At 38.0% G+C, this 23,335-nt stretch overlaps 1 protein-coding gene across 12 annotated transcripts in view; it reads right to left on the bottom strand.

Annotated features, from left to right (window-relative positions):
- Positions 1–23,335, bottom strand: part of LOC133463903 (neurexin-1a-like) — a 301,928-nt gene that overhangs the window by 110,912 nt on the left and 167,681 nt on the right. For 7 of the 12 annotated variants that reach the window (XM_061745669.1, XM_061745672.1, XM_061745673.1 and 4 more), the window contains 2 exons: positions 20,100–20,273; positions 17,142–17,261 (listed from right to left, as the gene is read on the bottom strand). In XM_061745669.1, coding sequence (XP_061601653.1) covers positions 17,142–17,261; positions 20,100–20,273 — 294 coding nt within the window. Of the gene's footprint in view, positions 1–2,678; positions 3,736–17,141; positions 17,262–18,894; positions 18,922–20,099; positions 20,274–23,335 lie in introns of those variants that run through there. The other 5 variants (XM_061745667.1, XM_061745668.1, XM_061745671.1 and 2 more) reach the window with 2 other exon arrangements.

Below are 23,335 nucleotides of genomic sequence, written 5' to 3'. Positions count from 1 at the left end.
GGGAGTAATTATATTATACAAGTCAACAGCACAGCAACAGGATGGAAATGACAGAGAGCATCATATTTTGCCCTCTTCTCTTTTCCTCTTTCCACTTTCTCCATTTGTATGTCATCTTCCTTTATCTTTCTTTATTTTCCTTCCCCCGTCTTCCCCCACTCATCTCTTCTCTCGAACAGTGCGAGCAACGACAAGCACAGTCTCTAATCCATCCAACCGTCAGCTTAGAAGCTGGAGAGCATTCAAATTGATTATAATCACTTAAATTGCTTTACTGACTTTGACCAAACCTCCAGAAATGTTGTAATACAAAAGCCATTTTTGCCGCAGCTGATGGAGCAGCTGTAAGGTTTTGTTTCGTTTTTAAAGTTTAGAAAAACTGTCCAAAGACTCATACAGTATTTCAAAGCCCTTAAATGCTTCCTATTGATCAGACCATATCATCAATCCCCTCTTAATGAATAAGAACAGCAGGTACAGATGAAAATGTGATAACCTAGTTACCCGGTGTATTGAGTAGTGTATTCATCTCAGGGGAGAAGCACTTTCACCTCTGGGAGTCTATATCCTTGATGAATGGTATATCAGCTGATACTGTCTGAACCTCATTACTGCTAGGCCTGAACAAACAATGCATCACACTCCAACTCAATTTCATACATCCTGACCATGGTAATTTTCTTTTTCTTTCCTCATAAATCAATGACAGTCTTTCAAATTCAGTACAAAAGAAATAAAAACGGTTCTCTGATATAGAGAAATGTGAATTTGGTTTGACAACACTTAGGAGAGTTTGTGTCAAAATCAGTTGAATATGGGATAATTGAATGATTAGTCAACCTGATGCAGCTTAACAAAGGTTAGCCCAAGTTGCTTAAATTAGCTTCATAACAAGTGAAAAACAGGAAGTGCCTTTTTTCATGTGACAAAAACAGTTTTATATGCAAATGGATTCTAACAGTCTGTCCACTATTAAGCCTTGTTTGGTCTAATCACTTCAGATTCACTGCAACAATAAAAATGAAAAGGCAGGTACGGTAATTAATGCAAATGGAAGTCAATTTAACACTGATGTGACACAAAAAGCTATGAAGGAGAGAGATGGAGACACACAGAACAACATAATGCTAGATTTTATCAGTAAAACTACAAAAGGAAAGGAAAATAACAAAAAAACAGCCACTCTCCCTCAATAGTAATAATAATACATTGCATACAGCCTTAAAGGCTTGTTCACTGAATTACGTTGTTTTAAACATGCTGTATAATTATTGCAGTGAATATAAAACCCATGTTACAAGAAATTAAAACAGTTGCAACACTGATATGAAACCACAGCAGGCTTTGTCACATACTATATTGAAAAGTGTGTCTCCCTGCTTGTTTTTATACATCCTTTGTGCTGATCAACCAACACTTTAATTATGCTACTGACAAAGCTCTGCATCACAGAGGAGCAGCTACAACAACTACAATATTCAGTCATGCAGTCTGCCTGCACCACATGCCCTCAGGTCCGAAGGGAGAGCAAGGGCCAAGCAGAGTGTTGTCAGCTCAAAACGTGTCACGGCAGAGCAGCTTAATTGACTCTCTTCTTGTCTAAGTGGGCAGGGAAACTCTCCCTTATCATCACCGAGGGGCACCGAGTCCCCTGTCAGTGAAAGTCCCAACTCTGTCCACTGATTTGGGATCCAGCCTCGTTTCTAATTTCCTCCTGTGCCCAATTTTAATATCCTCAAAATACCAGCAATTGTAAGAGTCAGAACTGTCGCTAACACTTTAATGCATTATCATTTCAGTTTAATATCCGAGACCCCACAGCAGTAAACAAGAGCTATATTATATAGTATTTAGCATTGCCTACCAAGTGAAAGCTCTGGTATCTCAGCATTACGTCAGTGTTACAGCAAGAGTGATTGCGTCACTCAAAAATACTTGGGCAGTGTTATAACAAAAGTTAAATAGATACATTTAAAAAAAAGAAGTACAATGATTAAGTATTTGAGTATTTGGGTCCCTTAAATATCACAGTACTGCATCCACAAACATTAGCATGACTGGAAACTTTAAGTGAAATACACACACTGAACTGGAGAAAAAAAAAGGGGAAAAAAAACTGCAGTATTTCTTAAACCATTGTACTGAGGCAAGCAGGCTGTAGACGAGCATGAATACTTAGGGGGGGATTATATAATTCCTCACAGATTCTGCCTCTTTCTTTTTCTTTTTCTGCTCTTGCTGTCTGTGTCAAGAACTGTCCTGCTACACAGTGTAAAGAGGCCTCGTCTACGCTACACGCTGGGCAGCGGCCAGGAACGGCCCGGCACACTGTAGAGCTGGAGGCAACACATCTTTGTCTATTCCAAACACCCTGGGGGGACATGGAGCGCCACAACCTTCTAATCCGCTCTAATCTCGACACAGTGGAGTAACTGTAGATATGGATATGGCTAATCTCAGACACGGGAGGAGGCACTTTGCTGACACACATAACAAATAGCTGGGACTAAGCTCGACTGTCTTAGGAGATTCTTGAATTAAAAAAAAAATATACAAGTAATAACACAAGTTTGAGTTACTGTTGACTATGAAAACTTGAAGACTGAACCAATGATGCACTTGTCAAGAAGTGACTGTAAAAGGAAAATGTATTAATGAAAAGATAAAGTGATACTTACTGTGCCCTGCTCTTAGAGATGCAGGTGATTTATGAATAGCAATAGGCACAGTATGGTGATGCTTGTTTCCATGGGAGACGTGATTGTTGTGAAGACTCTCTAAAGCACTTGGTTCTGACCCCGCCACAAAGCCCAGGGCAGTGATCCATAAGACCAGATGGGTGAGTATTGCTGAATTCCAGTTAAGGGGCTCTGAAACAGGCCTCAGGGGAGCAAACTGTGTCCTCCAGTCTCTGAACATCTTGGCCAAATGAGGCTTCAGATCAAGACAGAACTTCAATGAACCTTACAGCCCCATACTTCTCACCTTGCCAAAACTCACAATAGAAGAGAGACTCAAGACACTCAAACAGATCCACAGAAAAAGAATCGAGAGAAAAAGAAACAACAAAAGAAAAGGGAGCACCACATAAAATGTCAGTTGTGTGTGTGTGTGGGGGGGGGTGCTTCTTGTTTTTTTTCTCCAAGAAGTTAAGAAATCCGTTCCAGTCCCCAGTCAGGTAAAGAAGTATCATAAAAAATCATGCAAAAGCATTTTCGCAAGAAATTAGGGCAACCTCAAACAGAAATGGAGAAATCCCAGCTTGCTCCAATTCCCTTACTTCCCTTGTTCTCTCTGTTTCTCCTTTTATCCGTTTGTTAAGCCCTCACAAAATTAGAAACATCTTTCAATCAAAAATTTCGAATATTCCAAAAATTTCAGTTGCCATGAAAAGAAGCCATCCTACTTCAGAGCAAACTGAGAGCACATGTCCAAAGTAAATTTCTTCAGAAAATCAAGGCAGACATTCTGAGTTTCCTTCCTTTTTCCCCTCCGGTGCTCTCAAAGGACATCCAGAGGAATGAGACCATAGTTAAATCCACGTCTCATTTGCATGTGCCGGACAGCTGCTGCAGTGTACGGTAGACTGCGTGATACACCTGTAAGTTGTGCCAAGTAGCGCACCCGTTCCCCATCTAAAGATATCTGCTCTCAGTGAGACCGAACAACAGCAACAGCAGCACCTGAGAGCAGCCCTGAGCAGAACACATGCTTACACACAGGCAGGCATCAGCAGCGCCGTTCCAGAAGATGTGCGCAAGAGAAAGAAGGGAGAGAGGAGGAGGAGGAGGAGGAGGAGGAGAAGGAGGAGGACAGAGAGAGGGGGAGCCTCAACAGCCAGCCAGGAAGCAGGAGGGAGAGTGGCTATGCAAATGGGCAGCACTCACATAGCGAATCACTGGAGCCTGAGTGCATTGCAGAGGAAGAGCCTATTTAAGCGGAATAGCAGGAATAGAAGCTATGTCCCCCAGCCTTGATTCCTTTCACCGTCTCTCTCTTTGCTCTCCCTGTTCTGTATTTTTCAAGCCGTTCTCCTGTGGGGATATTCTTCATCAGTAAAAAGAAGGTGAAGAAGAGCAAAAGGGAATCCAGGACATTGCATATTCCTCTGTTTTTACTTTTTTTCATCTCCTCGCCCCTTATGATATATACATATATTTTCAGTATTATTCCCTTTTTGTTATTTTCCATACTTTGAGAAAAGTTTTGTGATTTAAAAAAAACATGTTCCTATAAAAAACTGGAAAAAATAAGTAATATCTTTCCAGTTTTTTCCTCTTCATCACCGTAGTACTTCCTCTGTTTCCTCACCTAATATACTCAACTCTGCAGTGTATCATTTGCAAGATTTTAAAGAAGTGAGAAAGCTGCATCTCCTGTACTCTAGGTAAGTCTCTCTCCATCTGAGAGAGGTATGAACACACACATGTATTCACACTCGCCTACACACGCATATGTAAACAAAGCACGAACAATGCCAGAGCTGGCAGTAGAGAACTGTCCACTGAGAGAGTGCTGAATCTGGGTAAGTCTGCCTCGCCTGCTAATAAAAGAGCATTTCTCACAAGAGAGGGAAGGCTGATCACAGACTCTGTGTGCAGCAGGGTTACAGGAAAGTAGGGAGCATGTGGACATAAAAGCCCTGCTGATAAACACAATCTGGTTCAGCTGGGAAGTGTGCTCAGTGTTCAGAGTTCGGGACTGGAGAACACAAGGCTCAGCTGCAGTGTGGCTGCTTCTGTTTGCACACTGGCCGGTCAACATCATCTCTTCGAATTGCCGTATTCTAAGCTGAAGAAGAAATAAAAACACTGTAAGGACTACTGAGCTGTTCTTTGCAGTGAGCAGGTTTACAGGAAATACGTAGGCATTTCATTCCAATGGACAGCCAACTAAGAAACAATAACAGAGGAATATGTCCTTGACCATTTTTTTTTTTTTTTCTCAAATGACTACTCTTCAAAGGAAGATGAGAAACCGAAGCAGGAGAAAAATTATAATCCACTGAAATGATCACTGGCAATGGTGCTTCAAGCCATTCATTTTCAGTACAAATGCTAGAAAAGGATTGAAGCCTTGGTTTAAAAAGCAAGACTACTGTAATATACATTTAAGTGTTGGACATATTTCATATCTCATACCGTGTTCCTGTGAAGAAAAGCAGTAAAAAGGTAACTGGAGTACTAAACAAATGCTGCAAGCATTAGGCAACTGTTGTCGTTCTCACCTTGTAGAATCTTAATAACTTGGTGCAGCCACCTGGTGTTAAGAGTCAGCAGGTTGGAACCACTACTATGTTCTCATTTGCAATGGTGAAAAGGAATTATTTCCTGCTGAATGTGTTTACATTTTTATAATTATCAGCAGTGCAAGCTGCATAATTACTACTAATAAGGCAATCTATCAGGGCTTCTTTCCAAGGACAGGCTGACTTATTACGTACTTAAGCATGAAACTCTGACGAGAAATACATTTATATCTTTTTTACAAAGATTAATATAAGTAAATAAACGTATGAATATGATGAAAATTATTTAAAAAAATATCTGGATTTTCAGTAAAAACCCTCTGTTAGTATAACAGCATTTAATATTAATGTATCATCACTTAAGATTTAAGTGACAACATTGTTCTGTATATAATCACTTACTTGTTCACTTGTGCCCCCATGTGGCAGAACTGCAAAGTGCAAGAAAGCTTTATAAGTTTGTCTAAAGCCAGGACCTTTTCTTTGATCTATCAACTGTAGATTATTAGACTCACAATTCTATAGGATTCAATACTGGCCCTTTTGTTAAAAGCCTCATCAATACATTGCAATAATCTTATTTAGGGTAAGGCTCTGATTCTGATCATTTCCTCAGATGAACTCTACCAAGATTTACAAGGGCTTTAGTAAGTTGCACTTTTGCTCTGTTCATTTAGTTGAAAATTGGATCTTATAAGTAAAGGAAGAAAAGGAAATAAAGACCATGCATATAGCTTCAGGGAAAACACCAGTGAAATCCTTCTGCCTGCAAAAAAGCACCTGGGACCACAAACAAAAATAATTTAAAAACAGTTTTAGCTCTCAGATACAGTACTTCAACCAGATGAGTGTTGAGTGCTGGTAACAAAATGAGAAAATCCTCCTCTGAAAATAACGTTTGCCATTAAATATTTTTTATTTGCTATATCTGACTCAAGGTCCTTTGGAGATTTGGAGACGTGAGAAGTTTTCTTGACAAGCCAAAAAAAACTTGTTTTTGTTTCCATTTAAGACTCAGAGGATTGTGTTTTTGAAACATCCAGTTCTTTGAACACATTGCGCCTCCTGGATCTAATATTTCTTCCTGAAAAAACAAAATTGGAAAAAAGCAAGAAATTGTCTGCCTTTTCTCCTCCAAACTAAATAATCAGTGATGATAAGTTAAATTTATATTGGTTAGATTAACTGTGGAGAGCAAAAAGCCATAAAATAAAACAGCAGTTTTTCTTTCTTAAGCAAGACTGTATCCAAAGTGGACTCCGGACATTATTTTGGGAAGACTGGAGGAAAAAATCTATGGAGAACAGCATATTGGTGGTCTCAGAGTGCCTGGCATGACTGAAGTATGGCCTTTAAATCATTTAGAATCACTGAGCAACATTTAATCACTCAATTAGATACCTTTTAAAATGGACAAGACACTTTCACAAATATGTTTGTTCTCTTAAAGAGCTATTATTTTAACTGTTGCTATTTTGAGGAAATGCCTATAATGATGCCTTCTTTTAAAGAATACATTTAGGAATAATAAAAGGTGCACTTTATGTGTTGTCTAAACATGCAGATAAGTGTATTAGATGCTGTTGTTTGCATTGAACAGATCTTGCATGGAATTAAGTCATGCATGAACCAGGTATACCTGCTGTATGCTGTAGTAACACATCTGTGTCAGTCTCAGGGTGTGCTTTTCCAATACTATCTGTATTCTGGTAGGGGAAATATACTGTAGAATATTAGAGGCTGGGATTGATAATTTTGAATCAAACCACATGAAATCATGTTCCCCTGACTGATTTATAATCTGATCTGTTTTGGAAATGCTCCTTTCATTATACTGTATGTATAATAGAAATGACCAGAAAAATAATCAAATTTGACTGTTCACAACCTTCTACTGTAATGCAAACAAGTAAAGAAAGAAATGAAGCCAGCTGTTGTTACGCCACCCTTTCATAGCAAAAGGTCACAATATTAATATCGTCAGTAAAAAAAAACAACCAAACCTGATCTTTTTTTTCTTTTTAAGCATCTGAGTGTGTTATTTGTGTATCAAACATGTCATTACTCATTCAAGCACACACCAAAACACAACAGAGGAGCATGAGCTACATTGATGCTAATGTGTGCAAGTGTATGGAAATAGAAACAGTGCTGTCTTAGTGATCCCAGGAGGTGACATGATAAGACAGATACAGGAAATCAACACTCAATGCAAACACAGGCTTTACAGTGTTACAACACAGTGGGAGCCCAGCATGGGAATACTCTCTGTGTCAGCTGAGGATGTCACATCAAACTAGATGTGTATCACACTACCCTCCTAAATCAGTTTAAAATAGGCAGAGGAATATGTGACCTGATGCTTTAACATAGGACAAAGAAGCATTAGCCTGTTGGTTTTTAATTCATCTGTACCTCTGAATTCTCCTGTTATGCAAATCAACAGACCTTAAAGTTTCAATGATAGTAAAGGCCATGAACACGTATCATTATGTGATCAGCCCCAACTCTGAAGCAACCACAACTGTTAAACAGTGGATAATTATTGTATTTATGAAAAAGAGCAGATGTGCATTTAAGATTTAAAAAAAATTAGCAAATGCCTTGTTGATTTAAAATACAATACCCAAAAATAGATTTGTGGTGCTCACTCTGTTCATTATACAAACTACAAGGGTAGCATAAATAATGTCCCTCAGGCTGATGAAACAGCCCACTAATAGGAAATAATGCACATTTAGTGTGGCATAATCAAATGTGCACATGTGCATGATGGTATAATGGAAAGACTTCATATTTACTCAGAGGAAAACAGACAAAAAAAGAACATTAGCTCTCTTTCATTCTTACGCTAACTCTGTCTCGGTTGATATTATAATTAATGCAGTGGGGGTACTAAATGAATTTAAATTCAGCTCATCCAAAAGCCTTTTTTTCAATATTAATATTGGGAGTACACACAGCAGCACCTTTTTCAGGATGTGTTAGTATCAGGGAGCTCCACCTAGTTGCAGTTTTCTTATGTAAACATATAGCTGTAACATGATAAACAAAGCAAAGTAGGCACTTCTCTGCATAATAGTTTATCACCACATTTTCCCAGTGGCTCTACTAAAATAATTGTTTTTTCTTTTCTTGTTAATGATTCACAAACACACAGACATCGTGCAGAGCATCCTTTCCATTGCCAGGACTGGACCCATAGCCATACCACATACTGAGTTGTTTGCTTAGCTCCTTCTGCTCACTCATTGAAGACTGCTAGTGAGTGATCCTTCAAAATATGCCCAAAGAGACCTGGTGCCTTTTTTTTGTTCCCCTCCAGATATAAACAATGCCACGACAGCGTTATTCATTTCCATAAATCCATTTAAACACACATTAAAATCAACCATGGGGGAAATGGTATTCAGGATTTTGGGGCATATAAGAGCATGTGTGCAAGTGTATGTCAGTGTGTGGGTGGAGTGATGATGATATATGTGAAACTGCATAAACCAAATACTAACTGTCAGTGAGAGAGACAAGGGTCACAGGTCAGCAGCTTTCTGGAGGATTTCCCTCTATCTTGTCTGACAGTTCGCAGATTCAGTAGGAACAGCATCTGTCTGTCAGAGGCAGATACTGTTCCCCCCTCGGTCTCTGTCCATCTCTCCTGAAATCCATCCCAACTACTAGCCTGTTTCCAAGTGCTACATCTCCAACAGGTCAAGGGTGTACTGTGAATCCCACCAGCAGTCCAAAACATTGTTCTTACTGAGGCACTCTGCTGCACTCAAGCTAACTGGAATAGCAAGTAGTGTAAAAAAGAAATTGTTTTTGAATATTTTATAGTATTTATAAAGAAAATTCTCTTCTCTCTCTCTCTCTTTATTTATTTAGATTCATTATTTCTCAGTACAAGTACAATTTTAAAGGAAAAGGTAAACTATCTTCAAAGACAAAAACTAGTTTGATGATCTACTTTTGCATAGTAACAGCACCCCCTTCATACGTACAGTTCAGTCATTGAAAACTGAGATAGCACTTATGTTTTTTAATGATTTCTTCATTTATCGTTGAGTTTACATTCAATTGAATCTCAACAACCTATCCAAGTTCAAGTAGATATCCATGTTAGTGAGGGTGGCTATCATTAGGCTGGAACAAAACAGCACAACTTTTATGAGAAAGATAGTAAAAGTGAAAAGTACATTCTTAAAAAAAGAAATGCTGGGGAGCTCAACAACATCAAAAGGCCTGGAAGACCATGGATGACAACTAGAGTGGATGGTCACATAATCTCTTTTCCCTGACGAAGAAACCCCCTTCACACTATAAACAGAAGTAAAAAAAAAACACCTGGAAAAGATGAGGATTTACAAAAAGCTGCAAACAATTGGAAACATTCAAGAACAGGAAATTCAAGTTAGACTTTGCTAGAAAAAATGAAAATGTCAAAACCTTCCAATGTTCTGGGATTAAATTATTTTGAGAGATTAACTCAAAATTAATTTGCATCAGAATGCTCGAAAAAGAAAGGCACTATGACAGAAAGGAACAGCTCTTCAACTCTTGATCCAAAGCGTAACACGTCATGTGTCAAACATGGTGGCAGCATGGTTTGTTTGTAATATGACTCCTGACAGAATAATTAATTCTGAGGTGTGTAGAGCTATGTTTTCTTTTTACAATCAGCCAACTACTGCAAAACCTTGTAGATGGTTTTTCATAGTGTACAGCGTAAACATGACCCTAACCATAACAACATAATAACAACTCAAGGCTCAAGGCAAACACATGGAATATTATTCAATGACCAAGTCAGTCATCTGTTATCAACAAAACAGAACATGCATTCCAGTGAATGAAGGGCAAACTGAAGGCAGTAGAGCCAACAAACAAGCAGCAACATAAGGCAGCTGCAGTGAAGGACTGGCAAGGCATTGTTAAGGAGTAAACTCCAAATTTGGTGATGCCCATAGGCTCCAAACATCATTCAATCATTGACTACAAAGGATTTTCATTGAAGCAATAAGAATTATGGTTATATTTAAAATTACTTTTCAGCTGAAAATGGAAGTGCTTTACTTATAATGGATGTCATTTTTAAATGGTAATTCCATATTCTTGTGAAATCTCTTAAAAAGCTGAAACTCTGCCCTTTGACCAACTTTATAACCTTTCATCTCAAATTGATTGGTTTATAAAGACAAAAAAAGTCATGTCCCTGTTCATATAATTCAATAGCATACTATAAAATAAAATGCAATTAACTGCAGCCTCTAGGATATGAAAGGCTTGTATCTTCGATGGAAAAAGAAAAAAAATCACATGAAAGAAAAAAAGTCCAATGGGAAACAAATCAAAAGCCAACTCTTCCAGTATAAGGAAAACTATTCATGTCTAAACAAATCCATGTGTAAGAACAGCCAAAGGCATAAAGTAAGACACACAAAGTATTTTTATGAACATACAGAATATCTGAGGGTGTGGCTCCACCTCTATATACAATCAAATTACAGGGTTCACTACATTTATTTTGTTGAAAAAACAAAACAAAACAACATACAACAAAATTACAAACACTACTACAATTTAGATGTTTAGGCTAGAATATACCACTGGAACTCAGGTAGCACTTGTCCACAATCAAAGACTTGATCCCAGAAGTGGACAGTCTAAATAATGCAAAGACAGAATGAATATACTTTTACCAGCTTTTACTATAGTGTCTCATTTCAAGTGGGGTGTGGGCCAGATGTCCTATATTGTATATATTTCAAGTCCATTTGACAAATTTCTTCTCAAATCCTTTTAGTCAAGACAGCTATATCGCTCTGACTCACTTTGGCTAAGGCAGTGACAGATCTTTGCTCTCCACCTTGCTCTCAACTGATAAGACAGGATTTGATTAGTGCCACACATAAAATCTGTTTTTCAAGTGGAAAACCTTACAGAGTAAGTTGAGTTCAAGGACAGCTCAGATGGATTAATGTTCTATAGACCAAAGAGAGCATTAACACTGTCTATTACTGCATATTGGTGTTGTTACTTGAAGGACACAACTATGCTCAAAAAACCCAACTGTAGTTTATGAGCTGTGGAGACTCATGCACTGGCATGCAGCTGCAGAGACAAGTCTCAAGTCTTGGTGAAATCATTTAGTTTTAACACAATTGTTTTCAATGCTGGTTGAATGGTCAATATTTGAGCAGATGATGGGTCTCCCTGCATTTAGTATTTTTATGGTTTCATTTGTTTTAGTGATTGGTGCTGTAGTCTTACTGAAACCTTTACCAATTCACTCCAAACACATCTCACCATTATGGTCAGATAAAGCATGTTTTTTCCCTTGCTTCACCACTCTCCATCCTCAATAACCTTGTAGTGGCAGAGCAAGAGGTGTTAATGTGGTGTATGGATCTCACTGCTCTACAGTAGCTGGTTTTATTGTCTACTAGCTATGAAGGAGTGGACATGCGATTCCTGGTGTGGCGTTGCTGCTCTTGTTGTTTATGAGGCCGGTGGTTGCACGGTTTTTCCTCTGAAATTTTTTTAGACTCTTGTAGAAAGCTGAAATGCAAAATTACCAATAAACTGTGGTGACTCTGTTTTAAGAAAATTATGAGTCAAAATTATTTTATGGAAAAGTAAACATGAACAGAACAGAACAGTGAAAGCAGTTTATGAAGCACTTCAATGTACAGTATGTCAGACACTGCTGCTCCTTGATCCTAATGTCACTCTGCCAGCATGATGCCACATAAAATACATAAAAAGGACTGTAAGCATTATGAGTTTTCACAGCTGTAGTCTATGCCTCCCCATCAGTCAAGTGAACTAAAATCATATATGTTTGTGCTGAACTCAAGTTCATGATCATTAAAAAATCATCTTACAGATTATTATTCTGCAACACTTCCTGCAGAGATCCCATTATATGGACATAGTTACAAACGTGACATCATACAGGGTGGCAGGAATGGAGACCTTGTTTCCATGTCAACAGCCTTTTGCCCACAAAAGATCACTGCTTACTACTAAAGTAACCGATTTAAATTCAGATACTCTATAAACACAGAGAATCAATGAAAATAATCAGGGCGTAAAAAGGAAGAATGGAGGTCAAAATGAATAATAATTGGGGGAAAATAAACTTGTTTAACGTGATTAGACTTGACCTAAATGGTTTATTTGGATGTTGACAGTGTGTAGTAGTTAATGATCTTTGTACTGCCAATACTGGCTGAAATATCATTTAGTGGCCTCCAGAGCTTCAATGGAAAAAAATAATAAAGATCCTGGGATTCATGGGGGAGGGAGTTCTGTGAGCCGAGCTTTCTGCTTACTGTAGAAAACAGCTAATGAAGTATTTCTTGATCTCTAAAACCACACTTCATTGTCATTCTGCAGCATTCAGTCAGGATGACTTGTTCTCTCTACTGAAGATACAAATATCTTTTAAAAAAAGCACATACATATCTTATTTAGGTCAACAAAGGATTAACAAGGGTAGATCATTTGAATTAATTTGATTATTTTATGTATGCCAACTGTGGGACCAACTGCAGAAAAATAGTAGTGAAAAAAATTATTAGAAGTATTGGTATGAGAATAGTAATTACTGTAATATTGAAATTTGCTTTAATAGGGGTTTAAAAAAAAAAAGCTGTCAAGCTTTATAGACTTCCCTGTTAAGTAATTTTGTTAGTTTTGGTTTTAACGTTAAAACCAAAGAAAAATATGGAAACTAGCAGATTAATCCCTTAGATTAAGATATACAATTATAGGACTGTGTGTGTTCTCAGTAAAATTGTGTATTCTTCCATTTTGTCTATGAAGGAATAGAATAAGAAAATGTTTTCACTGGTAATTACAGAATAGAAATGTAGCTATTTATCCATGAACTGCCTTAGAATCAATCAGGATCAGATTAGAATCAAGCACACATGCAGATCTGAGGGAACGGCTACTGAAGTGAATACACAAAAGTACTTAAGACTGATTCTCTCATATCTCGGGGCACAATGTCTGCTCAAAGCTAGGCCAAGCGCTCAATACACACGAGGCCCAAATATTTTCAAAGCCATAGATTTGTTTCGCTGAGATGCATTAAAAGAGGACTGCATCTAGGGCAAAGATTTCACTTCCATGTGAAAGCAGGCTATGCACTCCTGCGTCTCATACCCCCCCATCCCCACCCTCCCTTGGGCTGGTCTGGGTGTCTCCTTGTATTGATTGAAACCAAACAAAGTAGTCTACAGCTTGCACGCCAAGACAAAAGAAAAGGGACACAATGGTCTGGAGATTTTCCTAAGTGCCTGTTTAAAATCTGGCAAACAGACATGAGTGAGAAAAAGCGTCCACTACACAGCTGCCATGGAAATACACTAGTCTGTAAATAAGTTATTTGTATCGTAATCACATGAACCTCTATGTTAAGATTCCTAGTTACTCATCATTTGACAACATTTACTTGAATTCCTGCTTTTCCAGACTTATGCAACAAATCAGTGTAAACATGTTGGACCTTCTGAACTCCTTGTCAGCTGTTTAACCAACATGTAATGACAGCATTTAGCCATGTGCAGCACTTTGTTTAAGCTGTGGTTGTTTTAAGTGCTTTATAAATGAAGTTGGTATGATATAGTAAAATGAAATCAAGGCTATTGACTATAATTACAAAGGCAACATATTGAACACTGCCTGTAACACTTTAGAAATAAAGTTAGTTCCCCTTGGCTGGACACAACAGAGTCAAGACAAACACACCCTCCTTTGTACATAGTATTGACATGGCACTAATAGTTATGGCAATAAGACTGGGCGGAGGAGTGGAGGACTAACCAGCCGAGACAAAGATTGCGTGAAGGCCAGGCACACCCTTTGCTGTGGCCTCTGCAGGACCCACTTTAGCTTAACGCCAAACACCACCCTGCTCGTCTCTGTTCATTACCCTCAGATGCTTGACCATTGCAAGATAATTCACTCAAGAGGTCCATAGTGGAGTTTAACTCTCTGCCACACACGCAGAAACATAGACACACGCCCCAAGCTAACACCTAAATTTAATGTTATGTTATTTTATTTTTAATTCCAGGGAGGCTGATTCAGTCCTGTTTAAGTTACTCTTTCTTTGGACTATTAACCCATTTTTGCCTGGTTGCTTTTTTATTCCAAATTGTAATTTGTTTCTCTTTTCTATCTTATTTTTCTATTGTTTTACTGTTATTCATCTAAATTCTCTTGGTTTCCAACATGTTGGCCAACTACATTGTTTTTTTTAAGTGCTTTATAAATAAGATTGAGTTGTGTAATGTAGAACATTCTTTACAACACCAATGGAGATGATGGAGGAGATAGAATGGAGTGTGCCAGTAACTCACATTCATGTGTAGCATGGAGTGCTTGCATTTTTTGGGGGTTTTGGCTAGATAAACACAATGCATTGTGCATTTAAACATTTTGTACAGCACAGATGAGTTTCAACACACACACACACACACACACACACACACACACACACACACACACACACACACACACACACACACACACACACACACACACACACACACACACACACACACACACACACACACACACACACACACACACAGAAGCAAACCTGTGTTTTCAGTCTGTCACTAAATGCAGAGCCTATTCTATTATATTCCCACTGGCATCATACTGCTTGTAAAGATAACACAAAATGTGAGCCTAACACTATTCAGAAGAATCATTGTTTCCTGAAAAGTCTTTTGAGAGAAACATAATTATTTGCCAGCACACCACTTGTATTTTTTATTTTTTATATGCATTACCCTGACTGTTGGTGTAGGAGTGAGGATAATTGGATCTATAAATACAACTGCAAGACTCCAAATAGTACAGGCACATGGTTGGGATTAGATTTTGGAGGAATAATGAAGAGTAAGAAGAAACATTAAAAAAAAAAAAAATATATATATATATATATATATATATATATATATATGTTTTCACCATTTTGGCGATCACTCTGAAGTGAACAGGTGCAGCACTGTTTTGTTGTTTTATTGTGCACTCAAAAGCAGAGCCCGTAAACTGTGAAAAATGAAATGCAGTGTACAAAAGTTTAATTACCCATCAGTAAACTACAAAATGTCATCTGGGATTTTAGGGAAGATGCGCTTCAGACATAGAAAGATAACACAGGCAGAAAAGTCAGTCAGTAAAATGACTTAGATTCTTTTTGGTTGTTTAAAGTTTATGCCAAGCTTCTGATCAGTTATCTCGGTATAGCTACTTACTTACACGGAAAAAATAATCTTCAAAAAGCAAAAACACAAGTTTAAAAGGTCCATATTATATCAATCACCTGCATAATGTCATAAACTGCATAACAAAAACTGTATGCATTTGTGCAGTGTTCCAATACACATTAACTTTCTGTTACAAAGTGCAACACAGGTTTCACTTTTTTTTTTTTTTTTTTAAAGCGCTTACAATGCAGGTATGAATCTCCTACTGAAGTGGTTTCACAGCCATTCAAACATTGATCATGTGACCAAAATCAAGCACCCACAGGAATCACAGGAGGATCAGTGATTTGCATACGACTGCAGCAGCTTATAACCTTGAAACTCCCCGCCAGTCGATTTAAAATGAGGATGTGTTCTGGATGAAAGATGAAACATCTTCCAGGATCAAGAAAAGAAAGTCTTGTTGTCTTGATTAAACCCCTTTGAGAATTACCATGACCTGGATGGCTGAGTCTACAGCAGACCTTCTGTGCCAGTCAGGTCATCTAGCATCACTATTCTGTAAACTAACTTAAATTATCCCCAGTAAAAGAGATATCTTGGAAAATGTGTTTTTAGTGATTACATATTGCATGTCTTGAGTCTGCCCACTGATTCAACTGGCTGTTATGTTGGGTAACTAGGAATAATGAAAGCAGCTATAGTAACCCGCTCAGCAGGTGCAGCACCTTACACAGACAGAACATATGTTCCTTGTGAGCCTTTCTTCTCCCAGTGCTGTCAATGAGCTCTTGGTGTCTGAGAAAGATATGTATGTATGACAGAAGGAAGCCTTTCCTGTCCATTTAACACACATGGCTGGTTCATGGGAAGGTCACGGACAAAAATATCTACCAAGTACAGCCATATTCATCTGCAAATGCAAACATGGTCTGAGCAATGAAAGGCAGAGCAGAAAGAGCAGAGAGGCGTTCTCAAGCTTACGCGCCATGGACAGAAGAATCCTTTTAGTGGTTTCATTGGCTGCAGATATGTTAAGAGAATAAGGCTGCATGAGAATCTATTATCACTCTGAGGTTGAGAGGCGACAGGACCTTATCAAGCCAGTACAAGTGACACAGAATGCATTAACATTTATGGTGCTCTCTGCGCTGCTTTTGTTAAGAGTGCCAACTCTGTTTCTGTCTCGTTAATGTGGTTCAGCAGTCTACTATTTTAGCTCTTACCATGTGAACTGCTGCATGAGATTTTAAAATGACCAAAATCACCCTCCATATGTTTTGCATAAAGGCACAACTTGTTCATTTATTAATCTATTTAGTAAGAAACTATAGTCCCTTGATCTATCAAGAGCTTCTGTCAAGATAAATGTCCATCTAAGCGCCTTTAAGGGAGATTAATTCTTTATATTACTATTATTCTATCAATCAAATAACTAGTGATTAACAAGTCAGATGAAAATGATGAATTTCCTTGCTTGTTTAACTTGTTGCCGTTTTATTTAAGAGAACACATGTGTGTTGCTCCCTCTAGTGGTGAATCACTGACATTTCAATAAGCTTCCACTTCACTCTCATGTCAGAAGCCTCTGCCCTGTAACTCTCTCTTGTCCCTCAATGCAGACACTCGTAAAAAATAATAAAAAAAAAATAGTCAAGGTTTCCTACCATCATTACACAGCGGCCCTCCGAATGTCGTCATGCTGCAGTCACAGCTGAAGCCCTCCCACTGCTGAAGACACACACCCTGGTTGGCACAGGAGTCTTCTTGGCATGTCGTGCTGGGCCCTGAACGAGAGAAACAAATCTGTGAGTAGACAAACACCAGACAGCACAGTCACCAGGTCAAATGTAAACTGTAATTAAACTTCATATTAACATGTAGAAAATAGGCTCCTACAAATGGAACAAATATATAGCTATATATGTGATTCTTCAAATCTTCCATCCTTGCCAAGCATCACCACAAAGTCTTTCTGACACAAAGAATTATTTCAAATTTTAGCAGTGAATGAGTTTTAAAAAATGGATGTGTATTTATAACTGAAATGAAATTGACTTTACACAACATGATATATTTCTGCAATAAAATTAAAGTCAAAGTAGATGTAATAATTATGTGATTTTATGTTTTTGTGTGTTTGTTTTTTTTTTTTTTAAACACTCCTAACTTTTATCCTGGTTTGGATTTTTACTAAATAAAATGTTAAAGTGTGGTTACCATGGCTGATATTCAGGCATCTGTATATTTTAACTTCAAAATTATTATTTGCCATATTTAACTTTTGTTCTTTGTGACAAAATATCTTACATGTCATATATTCAGTTTATGTGAAACATGTATAGGAGCTGGCACTTGAGTCACGTAAACAATTATATATTATTAAGGCATAAAAAAAAAATAAAAAAAATCTCAAGCAATCAACATACAGAGTTATACAATGTTAGGGTGTCCGGACTGAGACACTGACCAGCCTTGAAATTAAAACCAGTCACAGGTAAAGGGTCATAATGTTAATGGTCATAATGTTCTGGTATGCAACCCCGTTCCTCGGTACGTGAATGGGTGTGATATGTACGATGCTGATCTACTCACAACCCTCATTGCAACCAAGAGGGCATAAAGGATCTACAACATATTTTCAACTGATTCATGTCCCAAAGGTTATTACACACCATCAGGCAGGCGCTTTCAGTGTTGTTCCTGCTCAGTGTAGGATGAAATATAAAGATATGGATCATATGAAATGGTAATTCAACTTCAAACGTGTGCTAATGGTCACTGAAAATGATGTTGTAATATTGCTTTGTTTATGTTGTTTTATTTGGACATATTTGTAAAACCATATTAGAACTGGATTAAGTTACTTGCTATTGCAGCATACTTAACTATTAAGTCTTGAAAGGCTGACAGTCTCTGTTCATAAAATGCCAACAACAATGAAAATAAAATGACATTGACTGCGTTAAATTCATATGAAATATAGAAAAAAAATGCCATTTTAGTTAAAACTTTAATATTTTCATTTAAAAAATCCATGCATGATAAAACTTTGGGGTCAAGACTTGTAAAAGACATGCCAGAGAGAAAAAAAAGGGAAAACTTACATATATAGTATGTGAGGGGAAAAATAAACCACAGTAAAAAATACAAGTTAATTACAGTACAATTAAACAAGATACAATATGTGTGTACAAATAAAACTTGAGCCCCTTGGATTTTGATACAAGATGATGATGCTTGTATTTCCATGGGACTTTGGCCATTCCTCATGACAGTTGGTGAATGGCTGGCATCTTGTTTGGGGACATGTGGAAATTGTGGGGGTAAAGGCTGGAGAGGTGGAGGAGGCAGAGGTATTGCAGATGCAAACAGGGGGAGGGATATCAGACTTCGTATCAAACAGACAAAGCTATCTACCTTGCAAGTCAGCTTTCATCAATGCAACTTTTGTCAGCAAAGAATAATAGGAAAGGAAAAGGCAAAATATACCAGCTGTTAGTAAAGTCACCAAGACGTTAGAGATGGAAAAACAGAAACACAGATTGTAGGAGCAGGAGAGACAGAGGGAGGGATGTTTGTGCTCAGAAAGAACCAGAGCGGGGATTTTATTGTCTAATAAAAGCTGGGTTACAGTCAGCCCAGTTGTAACTGCATTTGTAGTCCAAATGACAACCATACAAAATAAAAGTTTTCTTTCATTAGTAGAAGTCTCCATGATTTTTTCATTGCACTCTGTAAAACTTGAAGGAAGAGAAAAACAACTTCTTGCCTCTGTTTTTTTCTTAACCTTTGGCAAAGATATATTCTCTTGCTACTACATCGTCGCTATCCCATAAGCATGTTATCCTGTTCATTGTGAGCAACCACTGATTCTGTGTGGCACACAGTGATAGTGGTGAGTCTGAAACACCTGCACAAGTGCTAACTTGGATTACATTTGTAATACCAGAGCATGAAAAGATCAGAAGTACTTAATAATAATAAAAGAGTGGATGAATTGTGAAATTAAACAAAGTGTCTAACACTGAAAAATAAATCAAATATTGTCTACGGTTGTGGTTTACACATTGGACTAGGCAAATAATATTCATGCATGCAACAAAGACTTCATCCATAATTCAAAAGTATTGCCTCTAGCAACTCTCAGATCCAGTAAGCATGCACAGAATGTAACAGAATGAGGAAAGGATGGGAAGTAACATTGGCAGTACAAATATGGCGAAAAGAATAATCAGATTAAAGTCAAGTGGAACAGTAATGTTTGCCTATGGAAGAGTGCTGGAGTTTGTGCATTCGAACACAATCCTAACTTACGGTATGGGTGTTAAATTATATGCCACAAGTTGCCAGTGTGTGCGGTGTGTTTCACAATGTAGGTGGGGGGGTCTTTGCATGGTGTTGATGCCTTAAGATGCACTTATTTTCTGAGTTTTATTGATGGACCTTCTTTTCTATTAGAAATTCAACCATTTATCAATAACCATCCATCTATTTTCTAGACCCACTTCAACTTGTCCAGCGTAGACCCAATATGGGTAATGTAAACAATTAAAAAAAAAAAAAACATCATAACAATCTACCATAAATAATAATTCTGCTGTGTGGGCTGAGAAACTACTCACCTTCACATCCTCTCTCTATCTGTCCCACACAGTCCACAGCATCTGACATCAAGTCTGGCAGGCGCCCATTCAGGTCCACTGACGCCAGGCAGCCTTGAAAACCTTCTTTGGCGTGCACCAGTTTAGGAAGCTCTTTGTACATTTCCTTAGCCACTCCACCAACGTAAAGGTTACCTGAAAAAGAAAAAAAGACCAAACAGAAATAAGACAATACTGACCTCTAGTGGATATAAAACATCTTAGGAAGCTTATTTCATCACGTTTGTTAAAATCTAATATGACATGGTTGTTGTGAATTTTTCAAGGTGAAGTTGAAATAAAGGAGTACAAAAGCCAAATTATAGTCAGCCTTGCCTGGGAAATCATTATAGCAACCATTGTAACTAATTAATTTTACTTACTTTCCGCAAGCAAACAATACATTTGTCAAAAGCTTTGCATTTCGTTATTTTTCATTGTGTTTCACTTGAAATAATTACAACCTTCTTTAAAGTAAAGCACCTAATTAATAACCTGACCAATTACAGGTTTTCATGTTGGTAATAGACATTTATCTTTATCTTTTATGTATGTATATATATATATATATATATATATATATATATATATATATATATATATATATATATATATATATATATATATATATATATATATATATATATACACAGTGGGGAGAACAAGTATTTGATACACTGCCGATTTTGCAGGTTTTCCCACTTGCAAAGCATGTAGAAGTCTGTAATTTTTATCATAGGTACTCTTCAACTGTGAGTGACAGAATCTAAAAAAAAAATCCAAAAAATCACATTGTATGATTTTTAAGTAATTAATTTGCATTTTATTGCATGACATAAGTATTTGATCACCTGTCAACCAGTAAGACTTCCGGCTCTCACAGACCTGTTAGTTCTTCTTTAAGAAGCCCTCCTGTTCTCCACTCATTACCTGTATTAACTGCACCTGTTTGAACTCGTTACCTGTATAAAAGACACCTGTCCACAAACTCAATCAAACAAACTCCAACCTCTCCACAATGGCCAAGACCAGAGAGCTGTGTAAGGACATCAGGGATAAAATTGTAGACCTGCACAAGGCTGGGATGGGCTACAGGACAATAGGCAAGCAGCTTGGTGAGAAGGCAACAACTGTTGGCGCAATTATTAGAAAATTGAAGAAGTTCAAGATGACGGTCAATCTCCCTCGGTCTGGGTCTCCATGCAAAATCTCACCTCGTGGGGCATCAATGATCATGAGGAAGGTGAGGGATCAGCCCAGAACTACACAGCAGGACCTGGTCAATGACCTGAAGAGAGCTGGGACCACAGTCTCAAAGAAAACCATTAGTAACACACTACGCCGTCATGGATTAAAATCCTGCAGCGCACGCAAGGTCCCCCTGCTCAAGCCAGTGCATGTCAAGGCCCGTCTGAAGTTTGCCAATGACCATCTGGATGATCCAGAGGAGAAATGGGAGAAGGTCATGTGGTCTGATGAGACTAAAATAGAGCTTTTTGGTCTAAACTCCATTCGCTGTATTTGGAGGAAGAAGAAGGATGAGTACAACCCCAAGAACACCATCCCAACCGTGAAGCATGGAGGTGGAAACATCATTCTTTGGGGATGCTTTTCTGCAAAGGGGACAGTGCACCGTATTGAGGGGAGGATGGATGGGGCCATGTATCGCAAGATCTTGGCCAACAACCTCCTTCCCTCAGTAAGAGCATTGAAGATGGGTCGTGGCTGGGTCTTCAAGCATGACAATGACCCGAAACACACAGCCAGGGCAACTAAGGAGTGGCTCCGTAGGAAGCATTTCAAGGTCCTGGAGTGGCCTAGCCAGTCTCCAGACCTGAACCCAATAGAAAATCTTTGGAGGGAGCTGAAAGTCCGTATTGCCCAGCGACAGCCCCGAAACCTGAAGGATCTGGAGAAGATCTGTATGGAGGAGCGGGCCAAAATCCCTGCTGCAGTGTGTGCAAACCTGGTCAAGAACTACAGGAAACGTCTGATCTCTGTAATTGCAAACAAAGGTTTCTGTACCAAATATTAAGTTCTGTTTTTCTGATGTATCAAATACTTATGTCATGCAATAAAATGCAAATTAATTACTTAAAAATCATACAATGTGATTTTCTGTATTTTTTTTTTTAGATTCCATCACTCACAGTTGAAGAGTACCTATGATAAAAATTACAGACTTCTACATGCTTTGGAAGTGGGAAAACCTGCAAAATCGGCAGTGTATCAAATACTCGTTATCAAATACTTGTAAGATTAATTAACATTATAACCTCTAAGGATTTTGGAGGTGAATTTCGCCTGAGCAGGCCTATCCAAATTAAATCAACAATATCTCCACAATTATAAGGCCAATATGCATAATCCTGGTCTCAATGTATAGCGAAGACCTCACAGCATACAGTGTCATTTTTATCCTTTTTTTTTTTAGTTTGCACAGTGGAAAACACCATGATAGCAATGCATTCACGCATAAAAATACCACTGCCTGCATTCAGCAATTCATTGACTACAACTGTACCAAGTTACATGAGAAGATCCCGCATAGAGAATGAGGTTGGAGACTGGGAAGCTAAAGACATGGCTCAGAGGCTGAATTTCTAATTTATTTAGTAAAAAAAATCAAAAGCTTGTTTTTAAGACATTCAAGGCCTGTTTAAAATAGATATTAGATGCCATAATAGGTCCCCTTTAAATTTGCTGACGTACAGTACTGTGTGATGACGCGCGATCTGATGTGCTGGGTGTGAAATGTGAATTTTGGCTTTCTGTTTATTTTGAAATTGGCATGAAGTGTTCGGCCCAGAAAAGATTATGCTCAGTATCATCTGAAAGTGTAGCTTTTCTAGTCTCATATGATAGTTGGGGGGGAGAAAATTGATCTTGCGTTCTGTGGCGTTTTGTTGCAGGTGTTGCTCATGTTGGTGGCGCGATCATTTGTTGCATATGTATTTTAATATACTTTGTTGACAAAACGTACTTGGAGTTTTGAGCACTGGAGTAACTTTTTCACACGTGAACTGGTGCATACAGCTTGTCGACCTGGTACCCGGTCCATCGGGGGGAACAGGTTAAAGACATAGTACTTTTTGTATATACATTTTTGACCTTGAAGAAAGGTCAAAATAGTGGCATTTAGCGAAATGAAATAATTTTGGTATATATGTATATACACGACTCAATGACACGCTCGTGGATACTGGAATGCTTGTAAC

Source organism: Cololabis saira, chromosome 17 (assembly GCF_033807715.1).
Source record: "Cololabis saira isolate AMF1-May2022 chromosome 17, fColSai1.1, whole genome shotgun sequence".
In the NCBI taxonomy this organism is placed as follows: domain Eukaryota; kingdom Metazoa; phylum Chordata; class Actinopteri; order Beloniformes; family Belonidae; genus Cololabis; species Cololabis saira.
The sequence above is the reverse complement of the archived record's forward strand: the minus strand, read 5'-3'. Positions and strand labels throughout refer to the sequence as shown.